Source organism: Papilio polytes, unplaced genomic scaffold (genome assembly GCF_000836215.1).
Source record: "Papilio polytes unplaced genomic scaffold, Ppol_1.0 DF822845.1, whole genome shotgun sequence".
NCBI classification, from domain to species: domain Eukaryota; kingdom Metazoa; phylum Arthropoda; class Insecta; order Lepidoptera; family Papilionidae; genus Papilio; species Papilio polytes.
This window is the reverse complement of record NW_013526359.1, coordinates 4,098,601-4,120,410: the sequence shown is the minus strand read 5'-3', so window position 1 is coordinate 4,120,410 and position 21,810 is coordinate 4,098,601. Positions and strand designations below refer to the sequence as shown.

Genomic DNA, 21,810 nt, shown 5'->3' with positions numbered 1-21,810 from the left:
TCAAGTGTCAAAGTCAAAAATTGTTTAGTTTTTGGTTTTCAATTTGTGTGTTGGAATGTGGATGTGTTCAAACATATATAATTAATTTCTTCGTAATCAAACAACTTTGATTTCAATTTAAAATGTTTTAATTGTTACAAAAATAAATAAAGATGCCGCCAACTGTTCAAACTAACGAACCCGAGCGCGAAAAACGTCCCCAGAGGACAGGTGAAAGAAGGTTAGTGTATACGAGTTACGATAAAGTATTAAAATTATAAATAGGTATTTCTCAAACATTTTTGTTTCATACTTTCAGATCTGAATTAGTTACACGGGTAAAATATTGCAATACTCTGCCCGATATACCCTTCGATTTGAAATTTATTACGTATCCATTTCCTTCTACTCGATTCATTCAGTATAATCCGACATCTTTAGAGAAAAACTATCGCTATGAAGTGTTAACTGAACACGATTTAGGAGTGCACATAGATTTAATAAATCGAGACATATATCAAGGAGATGGCAATGCTACTTTGGATGTTGCTGATGAAAAGCTTCTAGAAGACGATGTTCTCACACCTCAGGATTCAAAGAGATCTCGTCATCATGCTAAAAACGTGTCCTGGTTGCGTCGCTCCGAGTACATTTCAACTGAACAGACAAGATTTCAACCACAATCTATGGAAAAGGTAACATTGTCAAATTCACTATTTCAACTACAACTGAATTTAATAGAAATAACCCATGTAGCTCATCAATCAACAAGGCAAACCATTAAAGAACTTATCATTTAAAATATTTGTCTTACAGGTTGAAGCCAAAGTTGGTTATAATGTTAAAAAAATATTCAGCGAAGAGACATTGTACATGGACAGAGATAGTCAGATTAAGGCCATTGAGAAAACATTTGAAGATAACAAGAAGCCTATAGAGAAGCATTACAGTAAACCTGGTGTGACCCCTGTGGAGGTTATGTCAATGTTTCCTGACTTTGATATGTGGAAGTACCCATGTGCTCAAGTCATCTTTGATACAGACCCTGCACCCTCTGACAAGAATATTGCTGGACAGATTGAAGCTATGTCCCAAGCTATGATTCGGTAAGATTCTGCTAAAGTTATACATGTTTATTGGAATTTTTCCCTACTATTGTTTATAATTATCACTTTATATCTGCAATGATGGACCAGAGGCAACAATATGAATTTACTCATGGTTTTATTCTACTACTCCATAAATTATGCTAGAATTGATTTATTTCAACAGCCAAATAGTGCCTTGGGCGAGATTTACACTTCTTGCACCATGGGCTGTTGCTCTACCTAAATGCCAGCCTTTATTTGACTAAAGTGTCATACTTTTATTTTAGTGGTGTGATGGACGAAAGTGGTGAACAGTTTGTAGCGTACTGTCTTCCGACTGAAGACACTATACAGAAACGTCGCCGAGATGTCACAGAAGGCATACCGTATATGGACGGTGATACATATGAATATAAAATGGCAAGAGAATACAACTGGAATGTCAAAAGTAAAGCTTCTAAAGGTTATGAAGAAAATTATTTCTTGGTAAGTTAAGTAGCTTGTGGAAATGTCACACTTACAGTTGAGTGCTTTTATCTTTATTTCTCAAATTTACAATATGGTGACAATAAATTTTCCTGACAAACTTATGAGTGTTGTCACCTTTTTACACCAGTAACAAAAAAATTACATGTAACACACAATTGGACTAAAGAAAAAGTAAGAAATCCAAGTATATAAGAAGGATATCTAGTTGTTTTCAATCCTAAAAAGATCCCTTTGTCGTCAATCTCCGGTTTGAGAACACACCCCTGTTGCCTCAGCCAGTATCGGTATTTTCGGTGTTGAATTAAAAGAAAAGGAAATACCACAAATTTATACTTATATTTCAATAACTAAAAAGTATGCTTACAATCTGATGTCAATATTTTCGTTGAAGAATTCATGTGGAGTTTAAACATTGTTTTATTGAAATCCTATTACATGTTTCATTTCAGAATTTGTCTATAAGCCATTATATAGTGCAATACTACCTTTAGGTTATAATTGAAATTGAAATTTATTGAAAAATAACAGAAATAATTAGCTCCATTAATATACTATCTACGTTTATATTTTATTTTGTAGGTTGTCCGCAATCATTGTGTGTATTACAATGAGCTAGAGACTCGAGTACGGTTGTCTAAGCGTCGCGCGAGAGCGGGCGTGGCTGCACAGGCTCTGACACGTCTTGTGGTCACACACAGACCGTTGAGTGCGGCTGAACATCGGATGCTGAGACTGAGAGAGAAACAGTTGGAACCAGCGCAGGTATAATTTATTGTAGTTTGAACTTTGTATACTAGTGATGATTTACAGGCACCAAGAAGTGGAATAAATCTTCTAAATCGAATTTATTTTCTTTAAATTGCTAGAAACCATTCTGGAATAATTAAACAGATTTTGCTCACAACTCTGTGAGATGAGTGAGGCTCGGTGAGGCGGTGTAAAAAAAATGTTAAGTGGCTACTTAACATTTTTTTTACCTGAACTTCATCCAGACCAGTGTAGACATACATTTTTGTAAACTTTAGCATTTAAGATGACAGATAAATAATGTTAAATTCATATTTTAACAGGAAGAAGATGAAGAAGAGGAGGATGACGAAGATGAGGAAGATGACAAACAGGATCAAAATGAAGAAAAAGAAAGGTAAAAATACCAAATATTGAAGAAAAAGTAATGAAAATCACAACCAATGGGAATATTGGAAACATAAAAAAATTGTCCTTGGGTCAAAATGTATAGAATCTATATTTTTTTTTTATAATATGAGGTGGCAAACGAGCAAGCGGACACCTGAATGCACCGAAATGGAAAGCGACCTCTGCCCATAGACATCCGCAATTACAGATGCGTTGCCTACCATTAATTGACGGAGGAGACACACATAAAGAGGACATTTTCCCTTTCTATGCGTCTCCTCCATCGTCAAATCTACTTTTCCTTTTCACCCTCTTCTCTTAAAAAAAGGGTGGAAAGGGAAAGGGACTAAAATTAAGCCTCTGGCACTACACTCATCAGACGAAACGCGGAATTGCTTCCACTTCACGCCTGTTTTCTGTGTGGTCGCGGTATTACACTGGGTGAGCCAGCCCTGCAGTGCGAAGATGTTAAAGCGGGCTCTACCACTGTTGAATAATTCTAGCCCTGTGCCAAATTACATCATGATCTACAAAGCTGTTCTGTAGGGTGATGAACATCCATCCAAACTTTCGCTTTTATATTAAGTAGATTGTATTTATAGGTCTCGTTCCCGTTCTAAATCTGGTTCGAAATCGCCTCAAGGTTCGGAACATTCTAAGGAATCTAACAGATCGAGGTCCGGTTCCCGTGAAAAGTCAAGATCAAGATCCAAGTCGAAGTCTAAATCTAGAAGCCGCTCGCGGTCTGCTTCTGGATCTAGGAAGTCTAGATCTAGATCAGGGTCTGCACAGTCTGGTTCTGCTAGGTAAGTTTTTATATGTATTTGTAAAAATATTTGAATGTCCATAAAGTGACCTCTATGGTTCCAAACGTCAAAATGGTATTACAAAATACAGTGACAATAATGTGAATTTTATAGATCAGTTTGTGAAACTTAATGTGTTATGTATCACTTAAATTGCATAAAGTTTTTATGAACTAGTGAAGATAAAAATTGGTTATTGTTTTTTCTAATTTAATTTTATTAAGCCAATAATCTATGTATGTCTAAGGGGGAACAACTATTATTTCAAAGTAATTTTTATGTAATGGAAAGTAGCTATTATTCCATACTTTACGACAGGAACAGCACATTCCCTTTGGCAAAGCCGTTAGTTCTGACTTTTAATCTATTTTTTTGTTTGCCTTATAATCAGGTCGGGATCAGCTAGGTCTGGATCCAGGGCATCATCTCGGGCATCTTCACGCGCCAGCTCTAAAAGCGGCAAAGCTTCTAGAGCCAGTTCAGCGAGTGGACGCGGTTCTAGAGCAAGTTCAAAAGTTAGCGGCAAGGTAATATTATCTTTAAAAAAAATAATTACATCTATTGATTTTATCTGTATATCTTCCAGGCTATGTGAATGAAACTATGTACAATTTGTTAAACCGATAAAACTATTTAAAGTAGTCTGTAGTCATTACTTTGTATGGTTAAAACTCCTCAGTAAATAACGCAAACTAAGTTAAAGATACTTCAGTAAATTTACTAATAAAATGACTACATAACCAGCCCAAGATAAATATGCTCTATTTTGACTGAATTATATTCAGTTAAAACTGACAGAAATGAACACACGGAATTGTATATATTGATTGGGACTGGTTAATGTAATTTTACAGTAAAGTATAGAATTCTCATATTAAAGGCACTCCCTTAGACTAGAGAACTAACAATAACATTGAAAGCATCATATTTTGACTAATGAGGGACCGGCAAATTTTTTTTTTAATTTACCAGACAAATACAAAATGAAAATACAATACGTACAATTCTACAGGAGTATAAAATCGAACGCGTTAATGTTGCCATTTTTATAATTTTTAAAGATCTAGCATATAATTTGTTTTTTATTCTCAATGGGAGAATTTCGAAAGAAGTTAGAAATTTTGAAAATTACAATAAGACGTAAGTACTATAATGACTGTGTTAGTGAAGTTTTCATTCACAATATATGTTATTCAGGGTTCCAGAGCCAGTTCAAAGGCGAGTTCCCGCGCCTCCTCTCGCGCCAGCCGCAGATCTTCTCGAGCATCATCACGAGCGTCTTCTAAAGGCTCAGGATCTAAAGCATCTTCTAAAGCCAGCTCGAGAAGGAACTCTGGATCTGGTAGCGGGTCAGAAAGATCTAGAAGTCGATCGGCAAGTGGATCCAGACAGGTATGTGGTAACAAAGTATGAAAGATTGTTTAAAAATTTGGCTTTGTCGGGGTTGAGGCTTATTAGTAGGAGAAATATCGTTACATCCGCAATTGTCTATGGGCAGCGGTCACTACGCCGTTTTGGCGAATTCAGGTGGCTGTTTGCCCATTTGCCACCTTGACATATAAAAAGTGTAGAAAAATTGTTTGAAAGAGGATATTAGACGAAAGAACACATTGGCCACTTACATTAGTTTCTTTTTTAAATCCTAATATAATTATTTTTTGAATAATTGCAGGGTTCTCGTAGCGGTTCAGCATCGAGTGCGTCTTCGAAGCGCAGCGGCTCGGACTAGATGACGTCACTTATCATTTATTCAAGCTTCGTAAATTGAATAATATAAAATTAACTTCATGAATTATGTAAAATTGAATATGAATATAATGATTGACATTTTTACATTGATTTATTTCTGAAATGCAGCTGTATAAGTACTGGTACTAAGTACAAAAAAAATACGGAAAGTATATTACAGTAAAGACGTCGTCTTTCATACATTTATATGATGTATGCATACAGGAAAAATAAAATATAATATGTAGTGGTAATTTTATTAGTGTTTAAAAATGTTATTTTTTACAAAAGTAAAAATATTATCCTCGGTTTTGACACTAAACTTATAAAAAAGTGTCTCGTTGTATATTAAAACAATCTATTTTTAAAACACTTTGAGTATACATTTGAAAATTATTCATTACATTAAACTTTTTACTATTAATAATCGTAAACATGATAGAAAAACTACAATAATTTAGATATTTCATAAAAATGTCAATTAACTTAATATCAAAATATTATTCCAATATAAAATTTTAACTATTTTAACATAATCTTGTCTATGTGTTAACATTTCTATTTTAGTAATTAAAACTAAACTAAATGCTATAAAATGTATTTAACACTACTATTGTTTTTTAAAGTATAACTTGCGTTTTTCCGCGCGAAGAAAAAACGCAAGTAAGAACTTTGCTTTACAGTTGTGTAAATTTGAAACAAATTTAACATCTTAGCGATTGATAAATTGATATAAATAAGCTTATTAAAAAAACAATTTTTCATCCAATATTACAACAGATTATTCCAATTTTATAGTCCCAAAGTACAATATAAAGAAATTTAATTTACATCTCATTATTGATAAGAAAAAAATTGTAAATATTAAAATAGCACAAAACTAAAATGCATAATACAGTTGGTAGTGAAATACAAAATATTTTTTTTTATAAGAAATTAGCGACATCCATTCTTTTTCATGTTAAAGGCAACATTTATAAAAATGTTTGCCGCCTAAATTTAATTTGATTAAAAATGTCGCTGATTCCTAAATAACCTGACAGTTATCAATTTATTAAAGTAATTTAAAGCTTAATATTTTTTTGCATATATAATTATTCCACAATTAAGCCAAAATTAATCAAAAGTGCCATCAAATTACTCATTTTTTCGGGTTAATCTGGAGGTTATTAACATATAAATCCAAGTACAACTTAAGTTAGTTAAATTAAATAAAAAAAAGCTTAATTCTTACTTAATTCCTCAGCGACGATATCGAGGTAATATGTGGTGAATACGGCCTTATTGTGCATGACGTAGCGTAGTAAAGTGCCGGACACCGAGGTCAACTCCTGCGTGAAGGCGGACAGACCCACTGGTATCTGTCGCGACCCGCCGCCGCACACCAGTATCTCTTTCAGAAACTCAAACATTCTTTGACCTTAAAAATAAAAGAAAAGCCAAATTTTGACAGCTGCCAGTTTGAAATTTTGTGATGTGACATCTCCGATCGTCATAGATTAATGGATATCGACGACAAATTAATGCCTAAAATATTAATTTCGCATGTTGATTTTTTTTTAATTATATCGTAAATTCACATAACTAGCTACACCCGTGCGGCTTCATCCGTAATACAAACTTACTTCCTGAATAGTACATACCAGTTTTCCAATTTAGTCACCCCCTAAGTTTAATGGCGTGAAAATATATAGTCTAGTCTAAAAACATTCTTTGCTGACATCCTACATAATAAATGTGTGTTTTTTTTTCATTATTATAGTATAAATAATGTTTTTTTCATGCCAAATACAATATATTAGCAAATTACTTACGGACGATCTGTCTAACTCTATGCTCAGGGTCGGAAAGTGATAATATCTGTGATTGTATAAGTTCTTTAGTATCACTGCTGAGGGCCGCTTGATTCAATCCTTCTAGAAGATTCTCCGTGAACAATATGATTTCTTCAGCCACAGATGGCAATATCGCTTTTAGTTCACTGTAATTAATAAATTAAAAACACATTGATAGTAATTTGAATTTATTATTTCCCTCGCAATATTGTAAAATAGTACTAATACAGGGGAATAGTTCTATACATAGATATAACCTATAGCTTGACAACCTTACAAATAAACGCGGTATAAAGTTAAACTTAGGAATAAGAGTATAAGCAAAATTTGAACTAATATTTGTAATTTCATACCGCGTTTATTTGTATGGCTATGAGTGTTTATTGTTGAGTTATACAAATTTGAGGTATAATTAAGAGTCGATTTTCAAAGAGTAAGTAAGTAGTAAAGTTTTTTACAAAGAGTAAGTAAGTAGTAAAGTTTCTTAAAAAGAGTAAGTAAGTAGTAAAGTTTCTTACAAAGAGTAAGTTAGTAGTTAGCCTGCAATATTTTTTTACACCTCATCCTTTTTTCCAATAAAAAATGGAGCCTATGTTGCTCAATTATAACAAAACTCCCTATTTTTTAAATCGGCGTGGTAGTTTTTAAGTTTTTGAGTTTTGATGGATAGATGGTTTGTTAGAGTTTGTAGCCTAAACTACTAAATGGATCTTGATAGTATATATAGATAGTTAACAGTAGTAGAGCCCGCTTTAACATCTTCGCACAAATGGGCCGGCTCGACCGGTGCAATACCACGACCACACAGAAAACAGGCGTGAAGTGGAAGCAATTCCGTGTTTCGTCTGATGAGTGTGGTGTTGGAGGCCTAATTTTAGTCCCTTTCCCTTTCCACCCTTTTCTTAAGAGGCGAGGGTGGGAAGGAAAAGTGGATTTGATGGTGGAGGAAATGCATGGGAAGGTGAAATTTCCTCTTTAGGAGCGTCTCCTCCTCCGTCAATGAAAGGTAGGCAACGCATCTACAATTGCGGATGTTTATGGCAGCGGTCGCTTTCCATTTCGGTGGATTCAGGTGGCCGCTTGCTCATTTGCCACCTTATATTATAAAAAAATAGGCATAGAACATAGTCAACTCACTGTTGTGGTTCTAATACCACACAGAAGTCGCGGGACACAGTCAGTATTAGATAAATATATAATTGTACTTTTTTATCTCAGGATTGAATACTTACATATCATTTGATGTATTATCCAGTATAATGATAATTTTCTCTTTAAGTTGTTGCTTCTGTGTAGCTATGGAGGGATCATTACCACACGACGGACTCACTAATAGTATGGACGCTGTACAGATCAGTTTGTACACCTGTATACCTAGTTCCGTAAATCGTGATACATCTAGTGACACCGTCTGGGAAAATATATGAAAATGTAGTAGTGTTTCTTTCTTAGTCTTATAATAATAGTATAATAGTAGTAATTATTTATATGTTTAGTGTACATGTGCAGTCTTCTCTTTATGTGCCGTCTTAACTGTCAACTGCCACTGTCACTGTTACAGTATGTCTTTGTGGTACTAAAGTAGAGATTATAATGAAACTGAAAAGTTTTCAGGCAACTAGAGAAGTTTTTCTGTTTATTATAATCATAGAAAATTAAATATAAAGGTTGTTCAATGTAATAGAACCCTATGAAGTACTTATATTTTTGAAATGTTTTATTTAAAACTAGCAATATGCTGCAACTCTTATTTAACAAGCAAAAAAAAATAGAAACAGGAAATTAGGAAATTAGTATGGTAGTTTTAAGTCTTAAGTTACTGTTCTACACTTTCACTTTTTAAATTAAACCCTCAATAAATTAAAATAAAACTTTGTACTGACATACCTCTGGATAATTTTTAGTTCTGTCCCACTCCAAAAGTTCTAAATATGCTTTAGCTAAAGTCTGTGCGGTAACATTTCTTATGACTATAGCATCAGTCACCGGTATAGTCAGACCCGTCTTGTCTATATGCCTTTGTAACCATTCTCTTGTATATTGAAGCCCATCTGTGAATAAAACGAAGTATGAATATTACAATGTGAATAATATTATAACAGAAATAGATAGAAACGTAAACAATTAACAGTTTGACTGCAAAAAACAATAGAGTTTTTTTTTAACACAAAAACCTTTTTTTACTTTTGTGAATGTATATGACTGGCACATAAATTACCATTAAATTTAAAAAAAAAGTAAAAACATTTTAAAATAATTTACCTTCAGAAACTTTTAGCAGTTCGTCAAACTTAGATCGTTCATACTGCACACTCTCTTGCTGCACGTGCGGTCGGATCATAGCTATCAATGTGTTTGCCAAGTCCAGCTTTAATATTTCTAATGTCTCGAGAATCGATCGGAATATATCTACCTGAAATTGTACAGTTAACAAAATCAACAAAAAGGCAGCACAATGTAGACTCTTCTGTAGATCTCAGTCGTCATATCTGAATGCACTTCTTACACACAATCCATACATACATAAATATAGTAACACTTTGATTATTATGTGCATGTCGAATTTAAGTCCATAGATTTATTTTCTTTGACAAGCCATTTTTGAGGTATGTGGACTTTATTAGTACTTATTGGTATAAATATGAATTCAAATAATTTATATCGAAATTTCAAGATTTTTAAATGAAGTACATTTCTTTCATACAAAGTCACTTAAATTTTCATCAATTGAAAGCTCTAACTTAAAAATCATTACACATATTAATAAGATAGTTGTCAAATACAGTTAATTTCGCAGACCTCACAAAAATTAGTACAAATTAACATTTACAAAAAATATTAACAAAGTAGGAACTTACAGTGTCCGTCAGCTTTGTTATATCCTGAATCATTTCATCTCGTGCGGGCGCAGCCAGTTTCGCCATCAGATCCACAACAAAGTTGGCATACTTGTGGAAGTCGAGACTATTGTTCTCAGCTTGCTGTTTTATAAAGTCATGGTCCAATACTTCTTCAATCATTTCACGTATTCTTTTGTGTCGTGGCAGAAGTATTGAAAATAATCCCTGTAAGAATTTAATTATGTTTCATTTTTAATTTGTAGCCCAAGGTCATTGGTTTTCTATGTATTCACTCAACATAATAAATTGTGTTCTGCAATGCAATTCATGTGAAGTTAAGACATCTGAAAATGACTATAAACAATTAGGCAATAAAACCAACACAAAATGATATCATTTATAAAAGTTGTTTGAACTTTTATGACTCATTGAATTATTAATCGTTCAAATTATTGACTAATCAGATTTAATACCCTTGTAATTTTGCGAAAAGTACGGAACTACTTTTGTACTTAAGAAACTGATTGAATCCTCAGGATATTTATTTTCTCAGTTTGTAACATACCTGCTTTACATCTTGAAGCAAGACAAGCGCTTGCTTATATTCAGGTGGATCTGAGTTCAATTGCTCCCTCAATATGTCAAAGTATGCTTTGTGCATTGTTTCCTTAACCAGCTTTTGATAACTGAAACAAAGAACTTATGTAAATAAAAATGAAACAGGTACCACTTAATGGTATTACTCTACATAAATAAAAGTATAGAGTAGATATTACAATGCCTGGTTCACACTTGGTCAGTACATTACAACAGTGCCCATATCTGCAGTGACTATAAACTGGCATAGTGTTAAACTGATGCTAGTAAGTCCATACAATCCATACCATAACACAATTTAACTGTAATGGCTAAGTGTTAACCATATAAATAATTAAAAACCATACCTATTGTCTGGTGGTTCAAATGGTTCCAGCTTGAAGTCCTGATCCACAGCAATATCATGAGCAAGGGCCATGTTCTGCATCCCGTGTGCTGCTTTCATTATATCCTCAAGGGTCACAAACTTTGGAGGAGATGCACCAGTTATTGTAGATCCTCTAACTCGGAACTGAATAGGCTCATTTGGATAGTAACTGTAACATCAAATAATTTTTTGTTTTTAAATTTCCAAGCTTAAAAAAGGTTTAAAAAGCATAACCATAAAGTGCTATAGGTTTAAATTGTTCATGTTTTGTGATTCTGGTAATAACAAAATATGTTTCATCATAAAAAAACAGAAATAGGTAAGAACTCTTTCTAAGTTTCATTGTGTATTTTAATGACATACAATTGCAAATATAATCTGAGTAATAGAGTATATCAAATTTGTATTACAATCATACCTTGATCTGGAACCAGTGGGCATTGGTTGTGATGGGGTCCGGGTAAATTTTTCATCTTTGTCTCCCTTTTGGCCTGAGCCACTCGGTCCCTGGCGGTCACTCATCTTGGAATACGAATATGAACTGACCCTAGCACGGCATCAAACCTTTCTCAACCCATAAAAGGCAAGCACGTTACATGCAAGTCGAAAACCTCATATCATCTCAACACGGAACCACCTTGAGTCATAATATAACCTTATTCACATAACAAAGAAACAAAGGTTTTGTGTAACTTTTAGTCCCAAAGCGCACCTTTAACAATAACATTGGTTATTATAACTTATTTTACACACTATGTTATAATCTTGTTTTCATTTTACTTTGATTTAAGTTTTCATTTTCATTCACTTGTCAATTTGGAATTTGGTTGCTGTCAATATTTTTTTTAATTGTCCCGTCAGAAGTCAAAGTATATGGAACTTCAAAACAACCTTATAACAGTGTCGCAATGGGTTCATTTTAATTCAATTGATAGTAAATTAATTACCAAGTCTACAAATATGCAATTAAAATAATTTAGCGATCTCTCAAATTTTAAGTTTCTCATAAAACGATTTACCAAACGATCTCAAATAATTTGAAAATTGCAAATCGAATTTTGTTCAACCGGTTGGATTTTAAAAGGTCTTAACAATTACGTATAAGAAAAAAGCATTATACTACGAAGCATCTTATAGAATATTTAGGAACTATAAAGCTTCGGTGTTTTAAATACAGTAAAATATAGTATAACTCAATTCTTTGTTCTACAACAACTAAGACCTAAAGTTGATGATTTTATTATTTTACGTCCATGACCAAGCTTGTAATACAAAATTCGAATTGCAGAAACAATTTTTTATGCGTGATGCGACGTTCGGTAAAGGCGCAAAATTTTAAAATATCTTTACATTGTTGTGTACTAAAGTATCTAAATCCAATAGGTGTTTATAGTAATATTCGTGACAATAACGCACTTGTACGATATACAAATCATAGAATACGTCTGGGTATAAAGTAATTTCCTTGCCATAACTCTGTTGGCAACAGAAATTAAAGAAGCGCAAAAGTCGAGGAGGCAATTTAACTTCCGTTCTGACAGAACTAGCAACTAATTTGCCTGTGCAAACGTATTGCCTCTCCGCGAATCTTGGAGAGTAGATTACTTTTCAAATATTCATTGCTTTTATATTTAAGTTTTTCTGTACAGGTATACAAAAAAGAAAAACAGCTACGATGGAGAAATGGGTTTTACTTTATTTTTAAACTTTTTTACAGACATTGTGGTACTAAGTAGATATATCATAGATTGTTAGATATTATTGTATCCGATACAAATAGATCTCAGCATGATCGTCATACAAACTTTAGGTCGACGATCATAGAGGGACTCTTATACGCCTGAGCCTTCTTATCATTTACTACTTATTGAAAGCTGAGAATGAGACATGTTTAGTTTGTACATATAAAAAAAATAAAAAGCGCAGAAGTCTCGAAGCTAATTTAACTTCCTCGGAGACAGAAGTTAACTGGGAACTAATTTGCTTGTGCCAGCGTACTGCATCCGCTCCACTCGTCCCGAGCAAACGGATTACATTTTTTTCTAAAATATTTCCATTTTAACTCGGATAGTTTATTTTTTAATTCGTGGTCTCACCTAGGTGAGGTTATTATCGGCTAAATTTGTACCATTTTATTAATTTATAATAACACAGATTATAATATTTTGAAGACAAAAAATAAACACCATGTACATTTAGAATTGGTTGGGTGTAAAAAACATTTCAATTTGTCAACGTGCTTATGTTTTTTTTTTTCAAAGTTACGACATCGGTTTGTAAACGTCGCTCGTATTGTGTCTGTGATGTGGGTTTGGCGGGAACTCCCCGAATTGTACGTTGCTCTGAAAGGATTCGATTATGACCACTAATCTGAAAACGTTTTGATGAATGACTGTGGAATATGTTTTCTTTTTAATATTACGTCTGTTTTGGACATGGGTTTTGTTATTACATTTTTCATTTATAATATTTGCGTAAAGTACAGAATGTTTCTCACGGATGGTGTGAAATTTATGTTAATGGCAGTTAACACGTTTCAGTGCCACCGATTTATCTTTTAGTGTAAATTACGTAATAAATAAATAAATAAAAGTAATAAAACTCAAAGTGTTAAGCATGATTAATTGAAAAATTAGGACTTGAAATGTCATACTTCAGACAAATACAATTATTCTGAACCGATCTGAGGGTTAATGTTGAGGACTGTACTGACTTGGCACAATGCTACAAATAGACTTAATACTAAAGCATTGCATAAGTAAACAAAGATTGGATCTCACTAGTCGCAGTCGACAGGATAAAATGCAAAAACCGACTGTCTTGGAAGTATCCCAAACACTTCACCATTATCTTGTTCTGTTTAAAGCAAAAAACATGAATTGTACAGAAAAGTACGCAAAATGTTAACTGAACACTTCAAGTGACATTTAAAATTTTTCCTACACACGCAGTTTTTACTAAACATTTCAGGTGTTCAGTTAAAAATGATAGAACTGAGCGTATGTAGCTTTATAGTTATGAATGAGATTACAGAGTATAAAAGGTTTGAAAGTTATAGACAAAATTAACAAGCGGATTATACAGTATGGTCGGAGCGGGTAGTTTGCGCGGGAAATCTGTTAGCCGGTAGAACAAGTTACCTGCTGAAATAATTTAAACTTTTAATCCTTGTTTGTGGCGTAAGGCCCCTTGCTCTGTGCTAGTTTGTTTTGGATTTTCGATTCTATGTAACCAGCATGAGATCGATTTAATTTTTGTCCTTAATTAACAAACTTCATACAAATGTGAATGCGAAAGTATGGATGGATGTTTGTTACTACATCTTTAAAATGGATTAACGAATTTCGATGTAATTTGGCACAGATGTACACCTTAGTTTGGAAGAACACGTAGACTAGGCGAGACGTGGACGAAGACTCCGTCAAAGGCGAAGGTTTGTTGGATTTGCACTTTCGAAACGTATGAAAACGAAATAATTTAAAAACACATTGTTTTACCACTTGTTTAAATAACTTTCAGGCTAACAAAATAATGATATATTCATACATTTTTTATTCTTAATACAATGCTTATAAAATTCGATAACTGTTAAACAATATTATGGTTAATTTACGAACAATAAAAGAAATTCTCGGTATTCAGTGGGAGGTGACGTCACGTCATGCTAATTAGATACCGCGGCGTGCCTCGCATTTCATATCGAGCCAGTTTTACTTTAGTATTCAAGGCGGCGCCAACTAATTTCGAAATGATGATGAGATTAACGCAAACTCTTAATTAGTTCGGGAACATTAGGTCTACTTCCAAGATATTGAATGGTTTTTTAACAGTATTGACTTTTTCTTACTAAAAATAAATCAAAAGATCAATTTGTTTCTGTTTCCATTGCCAAAAACCTTTAGGTATTAAAAAAAAGGTTTTTTGGTAGTTAAAATCCATTTAAGTATTTGATTTGAACGTAAATCCAAAATTATTTAGATTTTATTTTTTTGTTTTATCAGGATCACAAGTTACTAATATGAAAACAGAATAAGTATGAGGTGAGAGCAATTTGAAATAGTTGTTTTTTTTTCTCGGAGAGATGGCGTGGACGTAATTTAAACTACGCGGAGCCAGGCCGAGACATAAAGTTTGCGAAGGTAAATAACAAGTCCTGTCTGAGGCGGAATTGGATTGCCTCATTTATTTTTGTATTTCTTCAATATCATTGAGAGGGCGAGAAAAAATATAATTCAAAGCAAACAATATTTAGGTGGAACTTGATGACTATTTGTAGAAAAAAAAACTTTACCGGCTATTTTAATTCAACAAGAATTCTATAAATTACGATTATTAACAAGTTTAGAATTATAAGAAAGAAGCATAGTGGCGGTTAATGTGTTAAGGGCGTTTGGGACAAGAAAGTAGCATCAATTGCATTAAACAATATTGAAAACCAAACTAAAAATAAGCAAAGTTCCTAAAAATATTTTTTAATTTTATTCTACGAAAAATTTACCAAGTAGATTATACCGTTATCTATATCGATACTAATATTATAAAGAGGAAATGTTTGTATTTTTGTGTGTGTTGAAATAATTCAAAAACAACTGGGCTGATTTCATAAATTCTCCATTAAAAAGCTACATTACCAGTGAGAGAACACAGGATTTATTTTTTTTTATTTTACGGGGACGAAGTCGTGAGCAACAGCTAGTTTTTATTACACTAGTAAAAATGCATTGTTGCATCAATACGCGACTTTATTACATTACCTCTCTTTTCAAGCTCGGCCGCTTCATGGATTCAAAATCTTTTTCCGAAGCATTTTCCTATTTTCCTCTTGCGCACCTGCCTGTTGTTGTTTTGACATTATCTGACTTGTTTCCACTACGTCGAGTGGAAAACGGTTTTTTTCGATTTTTTTGCGTACATTTTCAACTAGTAAGGTGTTCTGTTTTGCTTTCTATTGAAGCTAAACTTAAGCTAACTTATGGTTCTACGTATTTTAGTTTTTCTATTAAATTAAAATAACGTTTGTAATAATGTCTTTTCTTTTGTTTTTGATAGACAGAGATAGCAATGTCTCGTGTCTCACTCGTATATGGTCCGTGTAGAATAATGCTTTTAAGTTTACAAAATCCTGAGAAATGTTCGTTTCTGTGATAAGTGGAATAAAGTTGTACTCTTTACTGAGAAAAAGAGTTAATAAAAACCAAAAAACTTAGCTGACATTGCAACAACTGAGAACATTTATCAGTTCGGATCTCCGGTCGCGCGGACAGGGCGACCACGTGCCGTTTGCAATCAATCTTCATCTTGGTACGCCCATTGCACTTATCCATTACCTCACGTTATAGTTCTCTAATCATCAATCAATAGACAACAATCAAGTAAATTAATCTTAGTTAAATCGCCTCACTTTTAAATGCTATAAATAATTTTTCATACATCGGTTTGGTAAGATTTAGTTGTGTGATCTTCGTGAAACAGATCAGAACAGTATTTTGTATGTGTTTTTTTGAGAATAACATAAGAATATTTTATTTGGGATACATAACTACAAAGTTTATTCTAGTAAATTTTATTTTACTCGTATGTGTTAAAGGAGTAACGTTAAGGGAGTTTTTCTCAACGATTGAAATAATACAGCCAGTGAATAAACGCCATGTGGGTTTTAATGTCTTTCATCGTGTCGTGTTCAACAGTGGAAATAGTTTGTCTGACTGATGGATAGGTCGTAGGTTATAGAGGGATTTATTGGTTTCCTATCAATGTTAAGAGTGAGTTGTACTTTTGTATTGATTAATAGCTGCACGAGGCGAAGCAAGTTAACAGTGTTACAACGCATTGATAGGTTAGTGCTATTGTTAGCTTTTTAACTATTTTGATATATTATGTATTCTTAAAAGTTATTTGTTAATCTGTGCTATTAATCATTACTATTCATCTTTATTTAAAATAACAATATTGTTAAGAAAATATTGGGAAACTGAAGGAATAGTAGGGGTAGTTTTATAAAATACTTAGCAAGGAGTAACTCACCCGCTTAGTCGCCAACAGGCTCAGTATTTTTCTAGTCGTCTCGCCATGGAGCGTTCGATATCTTTGCGTTGTCGCCTTGGAGTTCGGTTTGTCTGTTTTAAAGTAATTTACAAGTGTTGTTAGTAAGGCCGTCGGTCTATATTTTAAAGGAAGTCATTTGAGTCGAAATATCTAACACTATGCTGATACGAAAATGTGTTTATACATAACATTACAAACCTTTGATTTTGTCAATATTTCTTTACTACTAGGTATCAATTTTAAAGGGCTAAGTTGAAATTTATGTAAAAAACTTTGATTAAACTTTTTAAAATCTTACGATGTAATTGTAAGAATTTCTTCAATTCATTTGAATCGTTTCAAGTTAGCGGGTAATCATTTGAATTTCTCATTCGCAATTTAAATAGCATACTCGTGCGGGCAACTTGCAAGCGACTTAAGTTTTAACCTCGCTAGCTTTAGAATCTGAACCCTTTTAAGTTTACCAACTTTTTACATGGAATTTCAATTGAAATCTCAATGCGGAGGTGTTTAGTGGTAAAGTTGATAAGCTCTCTCCGTTTTGTGGTATAGAATTGTTCGGAAATGTGTTTTGTTTTAATATTTCAGTATAAGTAAAAGAGTAATTGGCGTAAAGTCATGAATTATGAAACAAATGGTAATAAAACGACTTAAAATACATCATCATCATCTCCCTTGCCTTATCCTACCCGTAGGGTCGGCGCACCGGGTTTTCGTCCTCCAAAGCACTCTATCATACGTCATCTCAGTCATCACTCCCTTCTTGATCATGTCACCTTTCAAGCAATCCATCCATCTCTTTCTAGGTCTACCTCTACCGGTGTACCCCTACACATATATCACGTCTTGTTACAAAACGACTTAAAATACATGTTTGTTGAATTATTTTTTTCCTGTTTTAAAATCTATCAAAACTTCAATATAATTTTTGATAAGAATTATATCTAGCTTTGTGAGTGAGATGCTGCGGTTGGTTCTTGGCAGACAAAATGTAAAATCTAAATGGACATAGAAAATGGCGTAAAAGGAAAAAAAATCGTAACAGCTACTATACGAAAAGAATTTTCATAAAAGTTTTATAGGATGGCGCTAGTGAGCAATCATGATTTAGTTTTATTTATGTCTACAGGTCAAATAACTTCGTTGGTCTATGACTCGGTTTCGTAGCATACCGAGATGTTATAGGTGAATATGGGAGTATTTTACTACAAGAAGGAAGCATGCATAACTCTACTAAAATCTGTACGTCAATGTTAACTACATGATCACGTAAGAGCTTATATAATTTGCGTGTAGTCGTGTACAGATGAAGTTTGACCAACTTTTGTAACGAAATTTGCGGCGAGCTCGGTCGTGTTCCGCTTGTTAATTAGTTTCGTTTTCACTATTTTCTGTTCGTTGTGGGGATCATTTTTGATATATTCAAATACAACTATGAATTATTAATAATGTAAGTATCTATTGTGAGAATCGAAAAACCAATGGCAGTGATCGACGTGGTCGTATAGGTTAGGTTAGTCTTGTTCGGTCATGCGCCCACCGAGACTTAATAAATTGGTATTATATTTTAAAGATATATACGCTAACCTAATGAGTTCCAAATTAAACAGACTTTTACTATTAACTGGCACAAAAATTTAAACAAGATAAAAAACTGTTCATATAATATTTTAAGTTTTTTTAAACCTAATTGTAACAAACAATAAAAGAACAAACGTAATACAGTGGCAAAACAAGCTAGTAAGTCAATAATAAAGTTCAATGGCCAGTTTTATTCGGGATTTAGTTGTTATATTAGTTTTATCCGGACCCTTATTTAAGTAACCCGTGTGTGCTATGACCAGTCAACTTTGGAGAACAGAGAAACGTTCTGACTTTGCATTTACTTATTTAACCACTATTACATTCTGTTATAACTGCGAGTTTAGGAAGAGGTTATATTAATTGCAACATAGTTATTTCGCTATTTTAAAAACGTTATACGTGGACTTTAGTGGAAAGGATCAGTAAAACTAAGAGCGGGGTCCTTTGACTATACTATCGCACCACTATTGTGCGATTGTCTATTGTTTCATAGCCAATTCAACTGTTTAGTTGCACAACTGAAAATCGAGTAGTGTGCGCACCTCCATATTAGCTCATAGAAATCAAAGCAGGACTAAATGGTTGTGCGATAGTTTAGTTTTAGGTGTCTGCACGCTCTTAGTAACAAAACTCTTGGTAATAAGTCTTAATTTTGTTATCAATATATTGGTGTTACGTGTTCTTGACGAATCAACTTTGTAATTCAACTTCAGCCAACAGAACAGGAATAAAATACATTTGATAATGTTTTGTAGCTATAACTTCCAGACTTGTGATATCGATTTAATTTTATATAACATTTTCATACTTATTGTTTGTTTAGAAGTCGTGCTCAAGACAATTTCAAGGCAGATAATACGACTGTTCAGTATTCAGTAGATAGCTTCGATTCGCAGATTCGCCCGTGGCTATGCATATTAAATTACTGCGTCTGCTCTGTTTGACTTAAAGCTTTGTATTAAAGAAAAAACAAAGAAACAAGCAATGTTAAATTTAAAAATAACCAGCTTTCGCCCCTAACTCCGTCCGCGTATAATTAATAAAAAACAAAAGTGAGCCTATGTGTTCTTTTAGACTATACTCTACGTCTATGCCAGATTTCATCGAGATCTGTTCATTCGTTTAAGCTACAAACTCTAACAAACATTCATCCATCTAAACTTTCGCATTTATATTAGTAGGACTAGCTTGTGCCCGCGACTCCGTCCGCGTGGTTTTAATAAAAACAAAAGAAAGTAGCCTTTGTGTTCTTCCAGACTATTCTCTACATCTATGCCAAATTTCATCAAGATCCGTTTAGCAGTTTAAGCTACCAATTCTAACAAAATCTATCCATCCATCCATCCATCCATCTAATCCATTACTAAGACAAACATAACTGAACGCCTTTGACATTTAGGTGAAAATTGACCTATTTATACGACTTTATGCCAAATAGTTTTGAGGCTACTTGATTATACCGCTGACAATTGTGCTTGGTAGTGTTAGTATGAAGAGGGAGGAAGGGAGAGAGAGGAGATAGAATTCTAGATTAAAGATCAAATTAATTGTTAAAAATATCAACAGTCTCGTTTAATTGAGAACAAAGCAAAAACTCTCATATCCAAATATTAACCATCAAGAGAGATTAATGGTGAAAATTGTCAAATGAGACTTCACATATCAAAATCATTATGAAACTTTGTACAAATGACAGGAACTAGAACTTAAGATTTGACATTTTATGTAAACTTACTTCAATTTAAAAGTTAATATAATACACTTGTCAGGTTTCAAAGATTGTACAAGAAATTATTTCTATTGTTTAACTCAAAGAAAATAAGACTGCTGATATTAAATGTAGAACTTCATTATTATAATAACTTGCAATATACCGTTAGAAAAGTTTTCGTGAAATTTTTCAAACGCGTGTATTCAAGGCGGTGTTTTAAGTTTTAACTAGAGTGAATTTAAAAAGTAAATCGCCTAGAATTTATAAGAAGTTTCTCGAAGGATTTGCAGTTGCAACCTCCTCGTCTATTCAGAGGCTTAGTGGCAAAGTTCTGAAGCGTTTCGAAACTCAACACCTAAGTAGGGTAAGTGTTTACTTCAAGGAAACGATGAAGTAGTGATTGCTAAAGCGTCCATTCTAAATCTAATGTTTAAATTTAACAATTACGTTTATGTAGGGCCTGTCCCACCACTGGCTAATAGCTTAAAAATGTCGTCACTGTCAGATAAGGTAACAAAATCCGATATTTTCATCACATATGTTACACGTTAAATTGTTACCAGACAATTTACAGTTTGGTGGGACAGTCTCTAAGTCTTAGAACATCGATAGTTTAATTTGCATAAGAGTACAATGAACTTTACTCATGAAATTAAGTAAATCGAGTGAATAATTATCTAAGTAACGATTAATAAATGTAGTGGAATTTCTGATAATTTATTTAATACAGAAGAAAGGTTAAAAGCTACTCGATAAAAGCAATTTGCAAGTATTTGCTCGAGCACCGCATTCGCCATTCACTGAAACTTTCTTACATTCATGTAACGGCTGCATTTTGGCTCTTTTCCAAATTCAAATTGTCATTAGACGAGAGTCGAAGGCACAGATAACGTAATGATACAAAAATCTTTGTTAAGTTACAAATTAATTTGGCTCGTTGTATATCTATTTTTTTGTTTTATTAAGCCTTAATTGACGTATAGCCGCACTCAGAATTGATTGATGAATTACCCTTAGCAAAGTCTCCACGCACTGCAATTATAGTGTACTGGGTCTACCTTAGTAATTTCTTAACGATTTTGTATGCGACAGTTATAGTCTTAGTATCATGACTTATCTTACTTCTTACTAAAATTTTTAATGCGTAAGGTGGATGGATGTTTATTAGAGTTTGTAGCCTAAATTGCTAAACGATTCTCAATGAAATTTGGCATATATGTAGAACATAGTTTAGAAAAACAGCTTGTGTGTTATTTACTTTTGTTTTTTTTTCTTCAATTGTTACTCGAGCAAAAGCTAATAAAAATGAAATTGAAATTATTATTTATCATAAAAATATATTTCAGTATAAAGTTTGTAGAGATTAACGCAAAGTGAAATAAAAGCTTTGTACAAGCCTCAATACGATTTAATTATAACCGATGGGTCGAAGCCAAGCGAATACGAACACGAAAGTTCGTCGACGGATTATAGAGTTTATCTCGAAACTTCCATACGATATTTATTCAAGTATGCAACTATATTACGAAGTTTATTAAAGTGCGGCTATTCGAAAACACATTTATTAATAACGTTTCGACCAATTTTAAATCAGATACTATTTA

General features: G+C 33.2%; 2 protein-coding genes across 2 annotated transcripts; one reads left to right on the top strand and one right to left on the bottom strand.

The window, feature by feature from the left end:
- The first annotated feature begins 19 nt into the window (after positions 1-19).
- On the top strand, positions 20-5,330 carry LOC106105600 (RNA polymerase II-associated factor 1 homolog). The gene is made up of 10 exons (XM_013286008.1): positions 20-220; positions 299-674; positions 796-1,085; positions 1,355-1,553; positions 2,136-2,318; positions 2,627-2,700; positions 3,296-3,499; positions 3,891-4,026; positions 4,697-4,891; positions 5,172-5,330. The coding sequence occupies exons 1-10, from the start codon at positions 153-155 to the stop codon at positions 5,226-5,228; spliced, it is 1,782 nt and encodes a 593-aa protein (XP_013141462.1). The 5' UTR covers positions 20-152; the 3' UTR covers positions 5,229-5,330.
- Positions 5,331-5,857: 527 nt separating this feature from the next.
- On the bottom strand, positions 5,858-11,809 carry LOC106105589 (T-complex protein 11-like protein 1). The gene is made up of 9 exons (XM_013285988.1): positions 11,285-11,809; positions 10,847-11,035; positions 10,468-10,588; positions 9,921-10,127; positions 9,325-9,475; positions 8,950-9,113; positions 8,295-8,473; positions 7,042-7,208; positions 5,858-6,647 (listed from the first exon to the last, which is right to left on the bottom strand). The coding sequence occupies exons 1-9, from the start codon at positions 11,386-11,388 to the stop codon at positions 6,451-6,453; spliced, it is 1,479 nt and encodes a 492-aa protein (XP_013141442.1). The 5' UTR covers positions 11,389-11,809; the 3' UTR covers positions 5,858-6,450.
- Between the last annotated feature and the right edge of the window lie 10,001 nt (positions 11,810-21,810).

Coding starts and splice junctions, on each gene's coding strand:
- LOC106105600 (XM_013286008.1), top strand. CDS start 153: ATGCCGCCAACTGTTCAAACTAACGAACCCGAGCGCGAAAAACGTCCC. Junction 1,554..2,135: donor ATGAAGAAAATTATTTCTTG/GTAAGTTAAGTA, acceptor TTTATTTTGTAG/GTTGTCCGCAATCATTGTGT. Junction 2,701..3,295: donor CAAAATGAAGAAAAAGAAAG/GTAAAAATACCA, acceptor TTGTATTTATAG/GTCTCGTTCCCGTTCTAAAT.
- LOC106105589 (XM_013285988.1), bottom strand. CDS start 11,388: ATGAGTGACCGCCAGGGACCGAGTGGCTCAGGCCAAAAGGGAGACAAA. Junction 9,476..9,920: donor TAACAAAGCTGACGGACACT/GTAAGTTCCTAC, acceptor GTACAATTTCAG/GTAGATATATTCCGATCGAT. Junction 8,474..8,949: donor GAACTAAAAATTATCCAGAG/GTATGTCAGTAC, acceptor ATATTTTCCCAG/ACGGTGTCACTAGATGTATC.